At 41.9% G+C, this 16,982-nt stretch overlaps 1 protein-coding gene across 1 annotated transcript; it reads left to right on the forward strand.

The window, feature by feature from the left end:
- Positions 1-1,915: 1,915 nt before the first annotated feature.
- On the forward strand, positions 1,916-15,164 carry NOPCHAP1 (NOP protein chaperone 1). Its single transcript, XM_073620273.1, has 4 exons — positions 1,916-2,069; positions 6,016-6,108; positions 10,420-10,553; positions 13,763-15,164. Exons 1-4 carry the CDS (start codon positions 1,997-1,999, stop codon positions 13,949-13,951), a joined length of 489 nt encoding a protein of 162 aa, XP_073476374.1. The 5' UTR covers positions 1,916-1,996; the 3' UTR covers positions 13,952-15,164.
- The last annotated feature ends 1,818 nt before the right edge of the window (positions 15,165-16,982 follow it).

Below are 16,982 nucleotides of genomic sequence, written 5' to 3' on the forward strand. Positions count from 1 at the left end.
CAGTATACACACACCTCCTATGATGGCGAACTTTGGCACCCCAGATGTTTTGGAACTGCATTTCCCATGATGCTCATGCACTCTGCAGTGTAGTGGAGCATCATGGGAAATGTAGTTCCAAAACATCTGGGGTGCCAAGGTTCGCCATCACTGTCCTATACAATCATTACTATAATTCAGTTAATAACGTACACTTTAGAATCCAATGTAAAATTACAGTTGTAAGTACATAAACATTTTCACTATGGCTCCATTCACACTAGCGTGATTTTGATTCAACTTTACAGTCTCTGGATCAAAGTTGCACCAAAAGTTACATCAAAGTAGTGCAGGCATCTTTTCAAATTTGAGGGGGTGTGCTAGGAGTGGTGATTTAGCCTAGGTTCACTTTGATGCGATTTGGCATGTGTCAAATCGGTAGCTATTGCAGGCAATGGCACCGTCCGAATCGGTGCGACGCCGCACCTATTCCCAAAAGTAATTTCTGTACTACTTTTGGCGACTTTGAGTGCGATTTCAAAAGACATCTGTGCAGGAACCCGCACAGATGTCTCTGAAATCGCCCCCGAAGTGGGACTGACATGCGGAAATGAAAATTTGTGAGTTCAGCTGAACTCGCACAATTTCAGTTCCACAGCAGTATGAAGGCTCAGGAGGATTTGCGTTGGGAAGAGGATTTGTGCCAGGAGGGGGAATTTGGGGGGGTTTGTGCTAGAAAATGGGATAGAGGAATTGTGCTAGGAGGGGACGTTTTTTTTGGGGGGGGGGGATTTGTGCTAGTAGGGATAATTGGGGGTATTCATGCTGGGTGGGGGGATTTGGAGTGGGGGAGGGGATGTGTACTCAGAGGGGAAATTTGAGGGGTAGAGGATTTGTGCTAGTAGGGAAGATTGGGGGGGGATTTATGTTGGGTGGGTGGGGGGGTTTGGAGTGGGGAGGGGGTGTGTACTGACAGGGGAAATTTGAGGGGTAGAGGATTTGTGCTAGTAGGGAAGATTTGGGGGTATTCATGCTTGGCGGGGGGGATTTGGAGTGGGAGAAGGGGATGTGTACTCAGGGGGAAATTTGTGGGGTAGAGAATTTGTGAGGTGATTTTTTTTTGTGTTGAGTGCATTTGTGCTGGGGGGATTTGGGGGATGGAGGGGGCAAAGAATTGTGCTGAGAGGGGGGATTTCACCAGGGGGTTGATTTGTACTGGGAGAAGGGGGAATTTATGCTTAGGGTTAAACATTGGGATTAGTGCTCAATTATTATTATTTTTCTTTGGTAGGGGGAGGATTTTTGCTGACACTTAATGCTCATACATCTTGAGGAGGGGGTTGCACAATTTGGCACGTTCAGCCTGGGCTCTACATGACCTTGTCCCGCCACTACCTCAGTGTACAGGAGATGAGATAAATGGCCTAAAATTCTGGTCTCTTTCCGACAAAACAAAGGGGAGCTGGGAGAAGTGTTGTAAGCATTCTTTATACATTGCGACATGCGCTTCAGAAAAAGGCTTTCATAATACTTTGCTGCCTTGAGTTTTTCTCCACTTCCTAAATTCATTTCTCCTTTGTGGTCTGTACACAAGAGAACCTGAATGATGAAATTTTATTTTGGACATAAGTTCGTAGGCCAGTAAACCAACATTATCATGTGTCCCTCTTATAAAGCGTTTGGAATAGGCCACAATTGAATATATGGAACATTCTAGAGCTTCCCAATTGAAGAGACAACACATGATATGTCTATTAGATGTGACAGGAGATCTCCTGGCTCTATCTCCTCTCAGAGGCAGTGTATAATAGTAATAATATCATTCCTGTTTATAGCTGCTCCGGGATAACAACTGACTGCAGTCATGAAAACAATAATGCAGCTGACACAGAGTTCTTTCCCTTATCTATCATGGCCGCCAGTGACTGAGCTATGGGTGACATCATCAGTGTACTGCCAGCTTCCGGTTGGGTGCACACTCTCACGTGTTTCTGTTTAGCAGGCTGATCAGGAGAGGATGGAGGAAGCTAGGGGGGAGACAGCGAAGCAGCTCCATTCTGACGAGTTACTGGAAGTTGGTTCTTCACAAGGTGATGGCAGCCATCGGTGGCAATGTGTTTGTAATAAGAAGTACAAGGCACTTGGATAACTTTTGTCTGGGTTGATGTGGGAGAAGGGGACAGAGCAAGCATGTTGTGATTTGTCTTTTCACCACCATCCCACATATTTATGTTGTATGGAGATGACAGATGTTTGTCCTACTTTATTGCTGACCTCTTTATTCTATATAAGTAGTACACACAGTTTAGGAGTTCTCTGCACAAGCTGTAAACACTGACTTTTTTTTTTTTTTTTTTGTAAAGTGAAGTTAGCATAGTGCTGTGTATAAGGGACAGCCTTCTTATATCCATATGCACTTCACAGTCTTGGTCATATATAAAATGCCAAACAGTGCAGCATGTGAGCATAGTCTGGAAAGTTGGGGATTGGCGGGCTTCTTTCTGTCATGTACAATTATAAAGAGGAATCTCACTCTCTTTAACGTTATCTAATATTCATTCATATATACACACACGTGCCACTTTATTAGGTACACCTGTTCAATTGCTTGGTAACACAAATTGCTAATCGGCCAATCACATGGCAGCAACTCAATGCATTTAGGCATCTAGATATGGTCAAACCGAGCATCAGAATGGGGAAGAAAGGGAATTTTAAGTGAACATGGCATGGTTGTTGGTGCCAGACTTGGTTCAAAAACTGCTGATCTGCTGGGATTTTCACGCACAACCTTCTCTTGGGTTTTGCAGAGAATGTTCAGAAAAAGAGAAAATGTCCAGTGAGTGGCAGTTTTGTGGACAAAAATGCCTTGTTGATGCTGGAGGAGAATGGGCACAGATGATAGGCAGCAGTAACTCAAAAATAACTACTTGTTACAACATAGGTATTCCGGATACCATCTCTGAATGCACAACACATCGAACCTTGTAGCAGATGGGCTACAGCAGCAGAAGACCACACCGTTTGCCACTCCTGTCAGCTAAGAAAAGGAAACTAAAGTTACAATTTGTACAGGCTCACCAAATTTGGACAATAGAAGATTGGAAAAACGTTTCCTGGTCTGATTAGTCCCGATTTCAGCTGCGACATTTAGATGGTAGGGTCAAAATTTGACGTAAATACGAAAGCATGGATCCATCCTGCCTTGTATCAACAGTTCAGGCTGGTGGTGCAAAGGTGTAGGGGATATTTTCTTGGCACACTTTGGGCCCCTTAGTAGCATTGTTTAAACGCCACGGCCTACCTGACCATATCCATCCCTTTATGACTACAGTGTACCCATCTTCTGATGGCTACTTCCAGCAGGATAATACACCATGTCATAAAGCTCTAATCATCTCACTACTGGTTTCTTGAATATAACAATGAGGTCACTGTACTCCAATGGCCTTCACAGTCACCAGATCTCAATCCAATAGAGCACCTTTGGGATGTAGTGGAACGGGAGATTCACATCATGGATGTGCAGCTGACAAATCTGCAGCAACTGTGTGATGCTATCATGTTAATATGGACCAAAATCTCTGAGGAACGTTTCTAACACCTTGTTGAATTTATGCCACAAATAATTAAGGAAGTTCTGAAGGCAAAAGGCGCACGTCATCAGGGGGTCAGCTACCAGAACCCAGAAGAGACAGCTGGTTCCTGATGATGCAACAAATGTATATAGCCACACTAAATAAGGTATACTGCATCTTAACAGTGGAAACAACAGACAATGCTGGACTCGCTGGGTGTGTGGGTATGTTTTTGTTTAGAACAGTCCAGCAGACAAGAGGGGATTACATGCACATCATTAAGATAAACAACTGAGCATAATTGCAATCCCCCCCCCGGCCCAAACAACTACTGTCCTGTTGCCTCCATGATCTGCACCTCTCCCCATACTTCCTGGTTGAAAGATGACAGTGATGGAAGGGATCGACTGGCTCCTGCATCTGTCTGGGAGGAGGAAGTAGGCATGTGCCTTGTGGGGTGTTGTGTGTTTGAAAAGATGCACACAGAACTGTCCAGGATTGCACACTTTAGTAAATGGCTCACTAAAGGTGGTACCTGAAAATGTGGGTGGGGTTAATGGTTCGCGGAGGGCCAAGACAAAAAAAAAAGATACATTTTAAAGGAAGGTGATTTTACTTATTTATTTATTCTGGACTACCTCAACAGAAGTTGGGGTGAGGGGGGGTGTAAGGTGTAGTGTCACTTACAGTGGCTTGCGAAAGTATTCGGCCCCCTTGAACTTTTCAACCTTTTGCCACATTTCAGGCTTCAAACATAAAGATATAAAATTTAAATTTTTTGTGAAGAATCACCAACAAGTGGGACACAATTGTGAAGTGGAACGAAATCTATTGCATATTTTAAACTTTTTTAGCAATTAAAAAACTGAAAAGTGGTGCGTGAAAATTATTCGGCCCCTTTTACTTTCAGTGCAGCAAACTCAGTTCAGCGAGGATCTCTGAATGATCCAATGTTGTTCTAAATGACTGATAGTTATAAATAGAATCCACCTGTGTGTAATCAAGTCTCTGTATAAATGCACCTGCTCTGTGATAGTCTCAGGGTTCTGTTGAAAGCGCAGAGGGCATCATGAAGACCAAGGAACACACCAGGCAAGTCCGTAATACTGTTGTGGAGAAGTTTAAAGCCGGATTTGGATACAAAAAGATTTCCCAAGCTTTAAACATCCCAAGGAGCACTGTGTAAGCGATCATTTTGAAATGGAAGGAGTATCAGACCACTGCAAATCTACCAAGACCTGGCTGTCCCTCTAAACTTTCAGCTCAGACAAGGAGAAGACTGATCAGAGATGCAGCCAAGAGGCCCATGATCACTCTAGATGAACTGCAGAGAACTACAGCTGAGGTGGGAGAGTCTGTCCATAGGACAACAATCAGTCGTACACTGCACAAATCTGGCCTTTATGGAAGAGTGGCAAGAAGAAAGCCATTTCTCAAAGATATCCATAAAAAGTCTCGTCTAAAGTTTGCCACAAGCCACCTGGGAGACACACCAAACATGTGGAAGAAGGTGCTCTGGTCCGATGAAACCAAAATCGAACTTTTTGGCCACAATGCAAAACGATATGTTTGGCGTAAAAGCAACACAGCTCATCACACTCAACACACCATCCCCACTGTCAAACGTGGTGGTGGCAGCATCATGGTTTGGGCCTGCTTTTCTTCAGCAGGGACAGGGAAGATGGTTAAAATTGAGGGGAAGATGGATGCAGCCAAATACAAGACCATTCTGGATGAAAACCTGTTGGAGTCTGCAAAAGACCTGAAACTGTGACGGAGTTTTATTTTCCAACAAGACAATGATCCCAAACATACAGCAAAATCTACAAAGTAATGGTTCACAAATAAACGCATCCAGGTGTTAGAATGGCCAAGTCAAAGTCCAGACCTGAATCCAATCGAGAATCTGTGGAAATCACTGAAAACTGCTGTTCACAAACGCTCTCCATCCAACCTCACTGAGCTCGAGCTGTTTTGCAAGGAAGAATGGGCAAGAATTTCAGTCTCTCGATGTGCAAAACTGATAGAGACATACCCCAAGCGACTTGCAGCTGTAATCGCAGCAAAAGGTGGCTCTACAAAGTATTAACGCAGGGGGGCTGAATAATTTTGCACGCCCCACTTTTCATTTTTTTATTAGTTAAAAAAGTTTCAAAAATCCAAAAGATTTCGTTCCACTTCACAATTGTGTCCCACTTGTTGGTGATTCTTCACCAAAAATAAAAATTTTATATCTTTATGTTTGAAGCCTGAAATATGGCAAAAGGTTGAAAAGTTCAAGGGGGCCGAATACTTTCGCAAGCCACTGTAAAGGATAAGTCCACCTTTTGGAACATGCTACACCCATATTTAGGGTTTAACATGTTCAGGCTCCTGATGATATTCTCTCCCTCTCCCCCCTCCTCCCTCCTCAGTATGACAGCAAAACATAACCTGTTTTTCATTTTCTTCTGTACAGGTAAAGGTCTGTATAACAAGTTGCTTATAAATTCAAAGCAGAACAACAAAAATGGATTGTCTTCTCCAATTGTTAGAATTCCACGGAGCAGCAGTAAGTCCATTTTTTTTTTTTTTTTTTTAAATTTTCTTTCTATATTTACATTTTCTAGTATTTTTTTTTTTTCTACCACTGGTTAAACAGCTGAATTTCTTTATATTTACAGTACATTAAAGGATAGGTTCACCTTTTTAAAATAAAATAATAAATGCACATTTTTTGCAAGTAAAAAAAGTGCATTTACTATTTTTTTTTTTTTTTTTTGTAGGAGCCTAGGGAACATTAGATCAGCAGATCATGGGTGCAATGTAGGGCTCCTGCAGACTGTCAAAGTAAGTCCAATACACATTCACCAGCACACCATGGATCTTCAAATGTACATAGAAATAGATGCCCCCTAATTGGGACTTTAAATGGACCACCAACTCAGAAATTATAAAATGTAAATCTTTAATATAATGAGTTAAAATACAAAAGACCACATGTATGAAAGGATGCACAACATGTGCTACATCAGACAAACCAATGTATTGTGAAAAAACGCATGCAATGTGAATGCCCAAATGCCCGACGCGTTTCCGGTATCAGATGCTCCTATACCTTCTTCAGGGGCCAAGGGTTCAGAAAATTTAGTGTTCAAAATACATTCTAAAATTGCAAAAAGACACTATCAGATATCACATAACAGTCAGAGTATATGTAGAAAAATATATCACACATAACCCGTATGGTCAAATGGATCAATGGTCAAGATACAGGAGGTGATGATATTCAGATTCCTCCCTCATATTATGGACACCCCCTTTTTTCTTTGGGTGGAGGGGTCCCTCTCTGTTGTCCCCCCCCCCCCCTCCTTCCTCCTCTTCTTCACAGTTGGTGATTTTAATTAAGGATTTGAACTAGGGATTATATTTTATTCATTGCTTTCTCATCCCTCACTTGTCTACTACCTTCCACTACACCTCAAACCCCCCCCCCCTTGGTGTGCAATAGGGTCTCATTGAATATGTTGACACTGTGTCTATGGGCGTCTTCTCCTGCGTGGGGTTTATGTCCGTTTATTCTACCCTATTTTCATTTGATTTATTGTTTGATTTCAATTTTTCATATTTCATTCTTCATTTTTTCATTTCTATACTTTTTTCATTTTATTTTTATGATACAGACTTTGCGGGTGCCACTCACCCAGAGAACACACTAATCACTCATAATTCCCACTAATGACAAAGTGTGCAGTGTCAATATGAACTCACTGGCTCTTCATACATATTTTTAATATTGAATTTTTACACCAGGTACGTTGGGCTCCTATATTTGCTAACCTTGATATGATTAATATATATATATCAATCATATCAAGGTTAGCAAATATAGGAGCCCAACGTACCTGGTGTAAAAATTCAATATTAAAAATATGTATGAAGAGCCAGTGAGTTCATATTGACACTGCACACTTTGTCATTAGTGGGAATTATGAGTGATTAGTGTGTTCTCTGGGTGAGTGGCACCCGCAAAGTCTGTATCATAAAAATAAAATGAAAAAAGTATAGAAATGAAAAAATGAAGAATGAAATATGAAAAATTGAAATCAAACAATAAATCAAATGAAAATAGGGTAGAATAAACGGACATAAACCCCACGCAGGAGAAGACGCCCATAGACACAGTGTCAACATATTCAATGAGACCCTATTGCACACCAAGGGGGGGGGGGGGGTTTGAGGTGTAGTGGAAGGTAGTAGACAAGTGAGGGATGAGAAAGCAATGAATAAAATATAATCCCTAGTTCAAATCCTTAATTAAAATCACCAACTGTGAAGAAGAGGAGGAAGGGGGGGGGGGGGGGACGGGGGGACAACAGAGAGGGACCCCTCCACCCAAAGAAAAAAGGGGGTGTCCATAATATGAGGGAGGAATCTGAATATCATCACCTCCTGTATCTTGACCATTGATCCTTTTGACCATACGGGTTATGTGTGATATATTTTTCTACATATACTCTGACTGTTATGTGATATCTGATAGTGTCTTTTTGCAATTTTAGAATGTATTTTGAACACTAAATTTTCTGAACCCTTGGCCCCTGAAGAAGGTATAGGAGCATCTGATACCGGAAACGCGTCGGGCATTTGGGCATTCACATTGCATGCGTTTTTTTCACAATACATTGGTTTGTCTGATGTAGCACATGTTGTGCATCCTTTCATACATGTGGTCTTTTGTATTTTAACTCATTATATTAAAGATTTACATTTTATAATTTCTGAGTTGGTGGTCCATTTAAAGTCCCAATTAGGGGGCATCTATTTCTATGTCTATTCAAAGGGATGGGACCACCATACTCTATATGAGATGATGGGAGTCTCTTTCTTATTTATGGATCTTCAAATGTAGCATAAAAAATGTATTGCAGAGAGATCACATCACAAAAGAACAAGTGCAATGTTTCGGAGCCGCACAGGACTCCTTTACACACTTTATGAAGGGGTCCTGTGGGGCTCCAAAACGTTGCGATTATTCTTTTGTTTATGTGATCTCTCTGCAATAAATTTTTTTGGCCTGCGATTGAAGATCCATGGTGTGCTGGCTAATATGTGTATTGATCTGTGATATATCCAGTATCCAGCTGGTAATCGCTACAGCACCTGCTACAGATGAGCCTGTCATCCTGGAATGTGTGCAATGGGAATATAGGTATGTCATTGTAAGTGGTCTGCTTGTACGGGCAAAGCAGTTACACAATGACAGGAAGAATCAATGTACTAACTAGAGCACTCAAAAGTTCCATGGTAGTTTATTGAGAACTACAAAGGCTGTTGGTACTTGTAGTTCATTCACAGAACTCTCTCTTCAAATAGTTACAGCGGGTGCATGGAGAAGATCCCCGGCCCGCTGTCACAGGGGGGGGGGTCGGGAAGCAGCTGCAAGAGCAGGAACATGTTCCATATTCTACCCTAAAAATGGGTAGAATATGTAACATGTTCCCAAAGATGAACTTGTCCCTTAACCAAAAAGTAATATATTGCAGCCTACCAATCAGATTGTGTGTGGTTCTTTTTTTTTTTTTTTTTTTTTTTTTAGGCTTTCCACTGTTTTCACTTGGTGATCTGTCCAGTAACAATTCTCCTGTATTAGGAGAATACATACTGGGGCTCTTCTAAATTTTTTTTCACCTGGCAGAAGAGAAGCAGCTGCAAAAATGTTCCTAAGCTTTGTGTTGTGTTTTTTTGTGTTTTAATCGCGTTTAGGAGCATCAAGTGCTTGGTTGTTTAGTTTGTTTTTATACCAGAATATTCTGATAATTGAAATGAAAAGTGTTCAAGCTCTTAAAGGGCCTAGAGTTAATGCTTTAGACTCGTTTACACTCGTCAGGCATTTTATGCCTATAGTTTGCATGGACACATAGGGTAACATGGAGGGAAGTTTACAGGTTGGGGGAGCTCAGACAGCTGTAGAAGCAGCTTTTTTTTTTTTCAGCTGCAGTGTTCATGAGGCCTATGTGCACCCACACTTAAAGAATGAGCACAGGGGACACATTTGTACAGCAGCATTGTCAGTGTTAGATGTACTAGCTGATTTAAATACACATCAAAGCCAATCTTAAAGCAGTTACAACACGCATAATTTAAACTGTTCATTTTAAGCACCCTTGCCCATGTTGAATGGTTTGTCTCATCACTGTAAGGCAGGGCATGCATTACCAATTATATTTCCTTCCAATAGCTTGATTCCATCATCAACCCGTTTAGTGTTGATGGAGGATTCCCTCCTGCTGAACTATTGTATTCTGACAGCGGGTGGTTTCCCAGCGATCAGAACACAATGATCACTTCTTGTGGCTATAGCCGCTGGCAGTGTTCGCAGGAAAAATATCTGACGACTGGTTGTACTGAAGTTGATTAGCGGATCAATCCGAATGGATGAACGGGCTGAATTTTGACCCATCTATGACCAGCCTAATTATACATCTGCAAGAGAGCTTGCTAGCCAGATCACCAGGTGAAAATAGAAGGAAAGCCCCCCCCCATGATAATGTGCTGCACAAAAAAACCCTGTGCAGATAAATCCTTAGGTTATTATACTTACTGCCCAGTACACCTAGGGGAAGGTGCTGTCTTTCCAGCAAGATCCCATTTAATGGCAAATAGGCAAAATCTCTTGGGGGGGGGGGGGGTTTGACAGTTTTCTGCAGTGCATAGAGTGCAAGGTCCACTCCTAAATCCTCTAGGTCAGGGGCTGCTAAAACTGTGAAAAATACACAAATAATTTGGCACATTAGTTCTAATGATCGCACAATAGATGTGGTCTTATATGGATGATGGGGGGGGGGAAAGCAAACATTTATCTTGTGTTTTATTGTCACAGTACTTGACCGCGTCCAGAGTTTCCTGCCTCAGATGGCCTCAGCCAATGAAAAGCTCAGCAAAGAAATTGGAACCTGTCCAGCTGGGACCTATGACATAGAAAATGTTGAAGATCAGGAGAAGATCATTGAAATGGCAAGGATGATACTTTTTCTAATCAGTTACTTGCATGTAAACTTCATTTTGATTGATGGGTAATTGGGAAAGCTAGAAAATACAGTTGTCAGGATTGTAAATGTCTATCAATGCTCCCTTTCCTCTCTCATTATCCCCACCCTTTTCACTGCCTTTATGTCATAAGTAGGTTTATGTCATAACACAGGATTTTCATGTGTTCAATGCCTAAACCCCTGCACAGCAATAGGTGAACTAGCATACCATGAAACACCACTGCTTGATGAAAGTATGCAAAGACTATCTGAGGTTTCTGTCCTTTTAAACCCTTTCTCCTAAAAGCTTTGATCATAGTAATAACAATATCTCACAAAAGTCAGTACACCCCTCACATTTTTGTAAATATTTTATTATCTTTTCATGTGACAACACTGAAGAAATGACACTTTGCTACAATGTAAAGTAGTGAGTGTACAGCTTGTATAACAGTGTAAATTTGCTGTCCCCTCAAAATAACTCAACACACAGCCATTAATGTCTAAACCGCTGGCAACAAAAGTGACTACACCCCTAAGTGAAAATGTCCAAATTGGGCCCAATTAGCCATTTTCCCTCCCTGGTGTCATGACTTGTTGGGCTACTTTCACACTGGGGTGGGCGCTGGCAGTAAAGCGGCACTATATTTAGTGCCACTTTACCGTCGTTTTAGAGGCGCTATTCGGCCGCTAGCGGGGGGTGATTTTAACCCCCCGCTAGCGGCCGAAAAAGGGTTAAAACCGCCCGTAAAGCGCAGCAGAGGTTGAGGGACTAGTCATTAGAATTGCCTGTAGGCTCCATATACCCATTATTTTGTCTTGACTTGCCATTGCTTGTTCTCCACCATATCTCTGTGTGGAGGCTAACCGCTTGATAGAGGAGAAGGGTTTTGCTTCTTATTAGAACTGGTGATCTGAAGACTCATGGGGAAATATTCAGGAAGCAAAAGGAAGAGGTACAGATTCACAGAAAGAATAAAGCAGAAGCAGGGAGTATGCTTGCAATGCAGGTCCTCAGGTACAGCTTCCTTTCCAGTAAGGAGAACCATGAACAACACAGTAGTGACATCACCAAATATCTTAAAGTGTTTAAGTCTAAATTAAAAATCACTGCAGGCCCCTCTGTTATAGGCAGGCATACCACACTATGTAAGTCATTTCTAAAAATGAGGCTTGTAAATTAACTATTTAGAGCAATCTTCAGGCCGGTCACGTGACTCGGGGGCCGATTTACAGCTCCGATACATGGCTTCTGCAGGAGGGACTGAGATCTCCCTCTGACGTCAGCTGGGGAGGTCACGTGGCCGCTCAGCCCCTTCCACAGAAGCCATGTATCGGGGCTGTAAAGCAGCCGCAGGTCATGTGACTGGCCTGAAAATGGCTCTAAATAGGTATTTACAAGCCTCATTTTTAGAAAAAATGTGGTATGCCTGCCTATAATAGAGGGGCTGGCAGTGACCATTGTAAGTTTTTCATTTTTAATAGCGCCGGGGGCAGGGCAGACACAGACACGGGGCTGACAGGCAGGAGAGCATAGCTGCGGATGATGAAGGGATGTACGCTGACCATGGTCGTCAAGGCTCAGTAGCCCTGATTTTCGTGGTCAGTGCAGAGGGGGGGGGGGGGGGGGGTTGTACAGGAAGTGGTAGGTTCAGCCAGGTTGTTTTGTTGTTGTTGTTTTTTTTTTTTTTTTTTTTTTTTTTTTTTTTTAAGGTAATCAATTTCAGATCCTGGTACCTTATCTGCTTTAAGGTACCAGGATCTGAAATTGTTTACCAAAAAAAAGAAACACTTTAAGACTCGTAGTTAAAGTTATTGTAAAGGTTCGTTTTCTTTTTTCTTTTAATGAACATGTTATACTTACCTGCTCTGTGCAAGGGTTTTGCACCGAGCAGCCCCAATCCTCCTCTTCTGGGGTGCCCTGGCAGCACTCCTGGCTTCTCCTCTTCATCAGGTGCCCCCATGGAGAGACGTGTGTGTTTGTTTTTTTGTTTTGTTTTTTTTATGGGGGCACCCATGTGGGCGTGCTCACGAGTCCCGCTGCTGCATCCATTGACGCAGACAACAGATCTCAGCCCTGCCCCCTGCTCTTGCGTCACTGGATTTGATTGACAGCAGCAGGAGCCAATGGCTCCCGCTGCTATCAATCTATCCAATGAGGACAGAGAGGCTGAGCTTGTGCTTGTCGCTGGAATGAATGGGTTCAAGTAAGAAAGGGGGGCCTCTAGGGGGCAGCTGCAGCACAGAAGGTTTTTCACAGCAATGCATTAGATTATCTAACACTGCAGATATACAGTTATTAGACCAGAACAGATCTCATGTACCAGGAGATCCGGTTTATTTTTTATTTTTATGAGGTACTGTTTAGACACCTCCCAGATGTTCCCTACACGGTAAGCTCAGATCCATAATATTTTATGTATTTATTTTTTTAGCATGAATAAAGTGTAAAAGTAAATCTCCTATATATGGTTTAAAATAAAGCGCTGACAATTATTAGTGCTTAAAACAAAAAAGTACTATAATTCATCCCCTGTAACCTTACAATGTACTGCAACAGCAGAGTGATGTGCCTGTAATCAGCGATAAAAGGGATTAAACATTAAAGTGTTTCTAAAGCCACATTTTCTTAAAATTAAAATAACCATGTTCTACTTGCCTGGTATTACACAGAGCAACCCCGAACCTCCTCCGTTTTGCAGGCAGACCCGATCAGACCACCTATTCTCTATGGAGTGGTGGACACATGTCCGCTGATACCCACCGGCATCCGATCCAGCTCACTTAAAACAGACAATTGGAGATCTGTTCCCCATCCATCCAGCAGATTGGATTGAATGACAGTCGTATGGAAGCCGACCGTCTCATAGAGAACAGCGGGCTGTGTCCATGTCTGCTCTGCACAGCAGAGCGGACACTAACCTGTCATCCGCCTGCTCAGCGGGGATCAGTGGAAAGACTGATCAGTTTGATGGATTACGCTATGTCTGAAAGAGGCCTTATTGTCAAAAGCTTACCTGAACAAGTTGAAGTTAGAAGCTGATTGGATACTATGCACAGCTGCACCAGATTCTGTGTGTACCAGTTTAAGTAAATCTCCCCCTTGTGTCCAAAGTCCTGTCAAAAGAACAGGATATGAGGGAAATCTTTTGCAATATTGAATATGTTACTAATGTTGGAACTCTGTGTCTGCAGGATGTGGCCTTGGTTGAACTGAACAGTTCTGACTCCAGTGAAGAAGCGGAAGATAGTAGTTCAGATGAAAGCTCTGACAGTGAGCCAGAAGATGAAGAAATAACAGAAAACAATATCAGACTGGGCCAAAAAAGAAAAAAAGCCAAAATAGAAGTCTTGAATTCAAGTTCCCAACTGAAACCAAGTTAATAGGACTGTTTAGTATGTATAATACCAAGGACAGTGCAATGTTTTAGACAGGAAAGAGTTACAAGGGAGCCCCAGTGTGGGGGGAACAAATGTTAGGAAAGTCCTGTCCAATTAAAAGACTATAGTGTCTCAGATGTTTGATTTTTACACATGTACCCCAATATGCATAAATTACGCTGCAGAGTGTTATGAATATATTTTTTCCAATGTATATATAATTTCAAAGTTGGAATATCTGTATGCTTTTCATAAAAGTGTATATATACATGTATCCACCCACCGCTGACATGTTATTGTCAGGTTGCTCCTGGAGCATTAAAGGGGTTGTAAAGGTAAAAATTTTTTCACCTTAATGCATTCTATGCATTAAGGTGAAAAAACTTTTGACAGTACCGCCGCCCCCAGCCCCCCCGTTTTACTTACCTGACGCCTCGAATCTTCGCTCCTCGTCCTCGTCAGCTTCATTGCAGCTCAGCCTGGTCGCTGATTGGCTGCAGTGGATGGATTGAAAGCAGCGCAGCCATTGGCTCGCGCTGCTGTCAATCACATCCGATGACGCGGCGTGCCGGGGGCGGGGCCGAGTGATACAGCGAGCGGCTATAGCCGCCAGCTGTATCACGGGAGCGCGCCCGCAAGCACTCACCACCGTGCGAGGGAGCTCGCATGAAGGTGGTAAATGCTTGCGGGGAGGAGCTGAAACAGCCGCCGAGGGACCCCAGAAGACCAGGTTCGGGGCCACTCTGTGCAGAACGAGCTGCACAGTGAAGGTAAGTATAACATGTTTGTTATTTAAAAAAAAAAAAAAAAACAACTTTACAACCCCTTTAAACCTCCTCCTGGCTTCTAATCCCTATGGAATTCTGATGACGAACTTTCTGTCTCAAGCTCCTTGGGGCTGCTACAGGGTGTCCCCACTAATGCTGGTGGGTTATTTTTTTTTTTTTATCATTTTATATCATGGGAAATGCACTATGAGTGGTGGGCATACCCCAATATGGCTGAAAGTGATCACACGTCCAAAGTGGGCAGGAACTGACAGGTCTCACCACAGGCATTCCAAGAGATAGAAGAAACATTAGGATGATTCCACCCACTGAAAAATCACTATTTGGAATACTTACTCTTCAAGGGAATTTTCATGGAATTATACATTTAACTTTTATGTAGATATTGTACATGTATTATTAAAAAAAATATTGTGGCACCAGCAGAATTTGTTTCAGAATGTGCTTGCAGCAGTGGTGTTTTTTTTTTTATTTAATTTGCTACTTTGGCTGGCCACATAATTGCTTTTGATTAAAAATTTGTGTATAGTAACTTGGGATCATTTATCCAAGATGTCATATAACTTTCAGTTTATATTATTATTATTTAAAAAAAAAAAATATATATATATTTTTTTTTTTTCCCCCCTGCTTCTTCTGCCACCACATTTTAACACCCCTTAAGGTGAACCTGCCAAAGCTCCCTAACAAAACAAATTAAGAACAGGCTCTAAAAGTTTTCAGCAGATACCTGTATCATTAGTCAACTCCTTTGTGTACCCAAGAGCATGCCTAAAATCTACCATCCGCATTGGAGCCATGTTGTGCTGTCCTTTTTGAAGAGAGTTCCCCTGTGCTAATATTTGTTTGGATAATGGGGCAGAAGGGTGGCGTTAACATCCAAAGTTGAAACATAGCCCATGCTTCAGTTAGAGAAACAAAAGGGGGGGTTTTCCGGCGCTCCGCAACATGTGATGTCTAAGGTAAATAGTACAATGGTAGCTATAATAGCACATTAAAATAAGGCAGGTAAATTCTAGAATGAGGAGGCAGCCATCCTCAGAGGGTGTCCATTACCTCTGTTGATAATCAATGTTGAAAAAAGGAGGGGTGTGGAGGCGCCAACTGTGGTAGATTGTTTATGCAAAAATAATAGTTAGTGTAACAATTACACTTACTGGTTCGCAGGGTGGAGGTGTTTCTTTGAGATTTAAAAGTGTCCTGGGATGTGCTGTGATCTTGTTTCTGGCTCGGATTTCATTCCTTCAGGCGTCTGGGTGTGGAGTCTGTACACAGGCTGAACCACTGCATCCAGTGCATGGAAAGCTCCACGCTGACCACTCTGGAGTGCAGAAGAGGAAATGACGTCACTGATGCATGGCAAACGTCCAGGCTGGTGTTGGGGATAATGCAGGGATAGTACAGGCTACGCGCTCAGGGCTCACAGCTCCTTCTACTGGCCTTTTTGCTCCCTGGAGGAGAGCAGCTTGAATATATAGTGGAGGCAATTAGGTTAATTGGGTTAAGGTGTATGGGCTGGAGGTCTGTGGCTGTGGAACCACAACAGCCAGCAGACCCACAATCTTCCAAAAAGCACAAAAAAGTTGAAAGTAAAGTATGAAGAATTAAAAGTATGATGAATTGGGCGTAAGGATAATAATAGTAAGTGGAATTAGAGTTAAAACATTTATTTACAAGATGAAAAAATGTGGAAAAAAAAAAAATGAAATAAAAATAAACTAAAAAATAAAATGAAAAATAAAAATGGGAAAAAAACAATGAAAAATAGAAATAAAATAAATAAATAAAATAAATATAAAAATAAGTATAAAAATAAATGTAAAATTAAAATAAAAAATGAGATTAAAAAGCACTGGGATACACATTATGAGGATGAGCTCAGGGGGACGTGAGGGAAGGGGGTGAAGTTGTTATATAGAACGATGGAGTTGCTATCTGGGTCCATGAGGGGACAGCATGATACGACAGCAAAGGACCATGGGGGTATTTTTATGTTGTAAGAAACTTCTACATGGTTTGTATAGTGATGGGCAAGGTGTATATATATATATATATATATATATATATATATATATATATATATAATAAGAAAGTGAAGAATGAATGTATGATTGGAGAGGGGAGGGGGGGGGGAAAGTAAGCTACAACAAAGAATGTGTTTCTAATTCTTCATTGAGTCCCCCTAGCGAGAGAGTACCCAATGAATATATCCAGTAGGCCTCCTGCTGACACAGGCGTTTAAAACG

This window comes from Aquarana catesbeiana, linkage group LG03 (genome assembly GCF_042186555.1).
Source record: "Aquarana catesbeiana isolate 2022-GZ linkage group LG03, ASM4218655v1, whole genome shotgun sequence".
Classification (NCBI taxonomy): Eukaryota; Metazoa; Chordata; class Amphibia; order Anura; family Ranidae; genus Aquarana; species Aquarana catesbeiana.

Coding starts and splice junctions, on each gene's coding strand:
- NOPCHAP1 (XM_073620273.1), top strand. CDS start 1,997: ATGGAGGAAGCTAGGGGGGAGACAGCGAAGCAGCTCCATTCTGACGAG. Junction 6,109..10,419: donor TAGAATTCCACGGAGCAGCA/GTAAGTCCATTT, acceptor TTATTGTCACAG/TACTTGACCGCGTCCAGAGT. Junction 10,554..13,762: donor AGGAGAAGATCATTGAAATG/GCAAGGATGATA, acceptor CTGTGTCTGCAG/GATGTGGCCTTGGTTGAACT.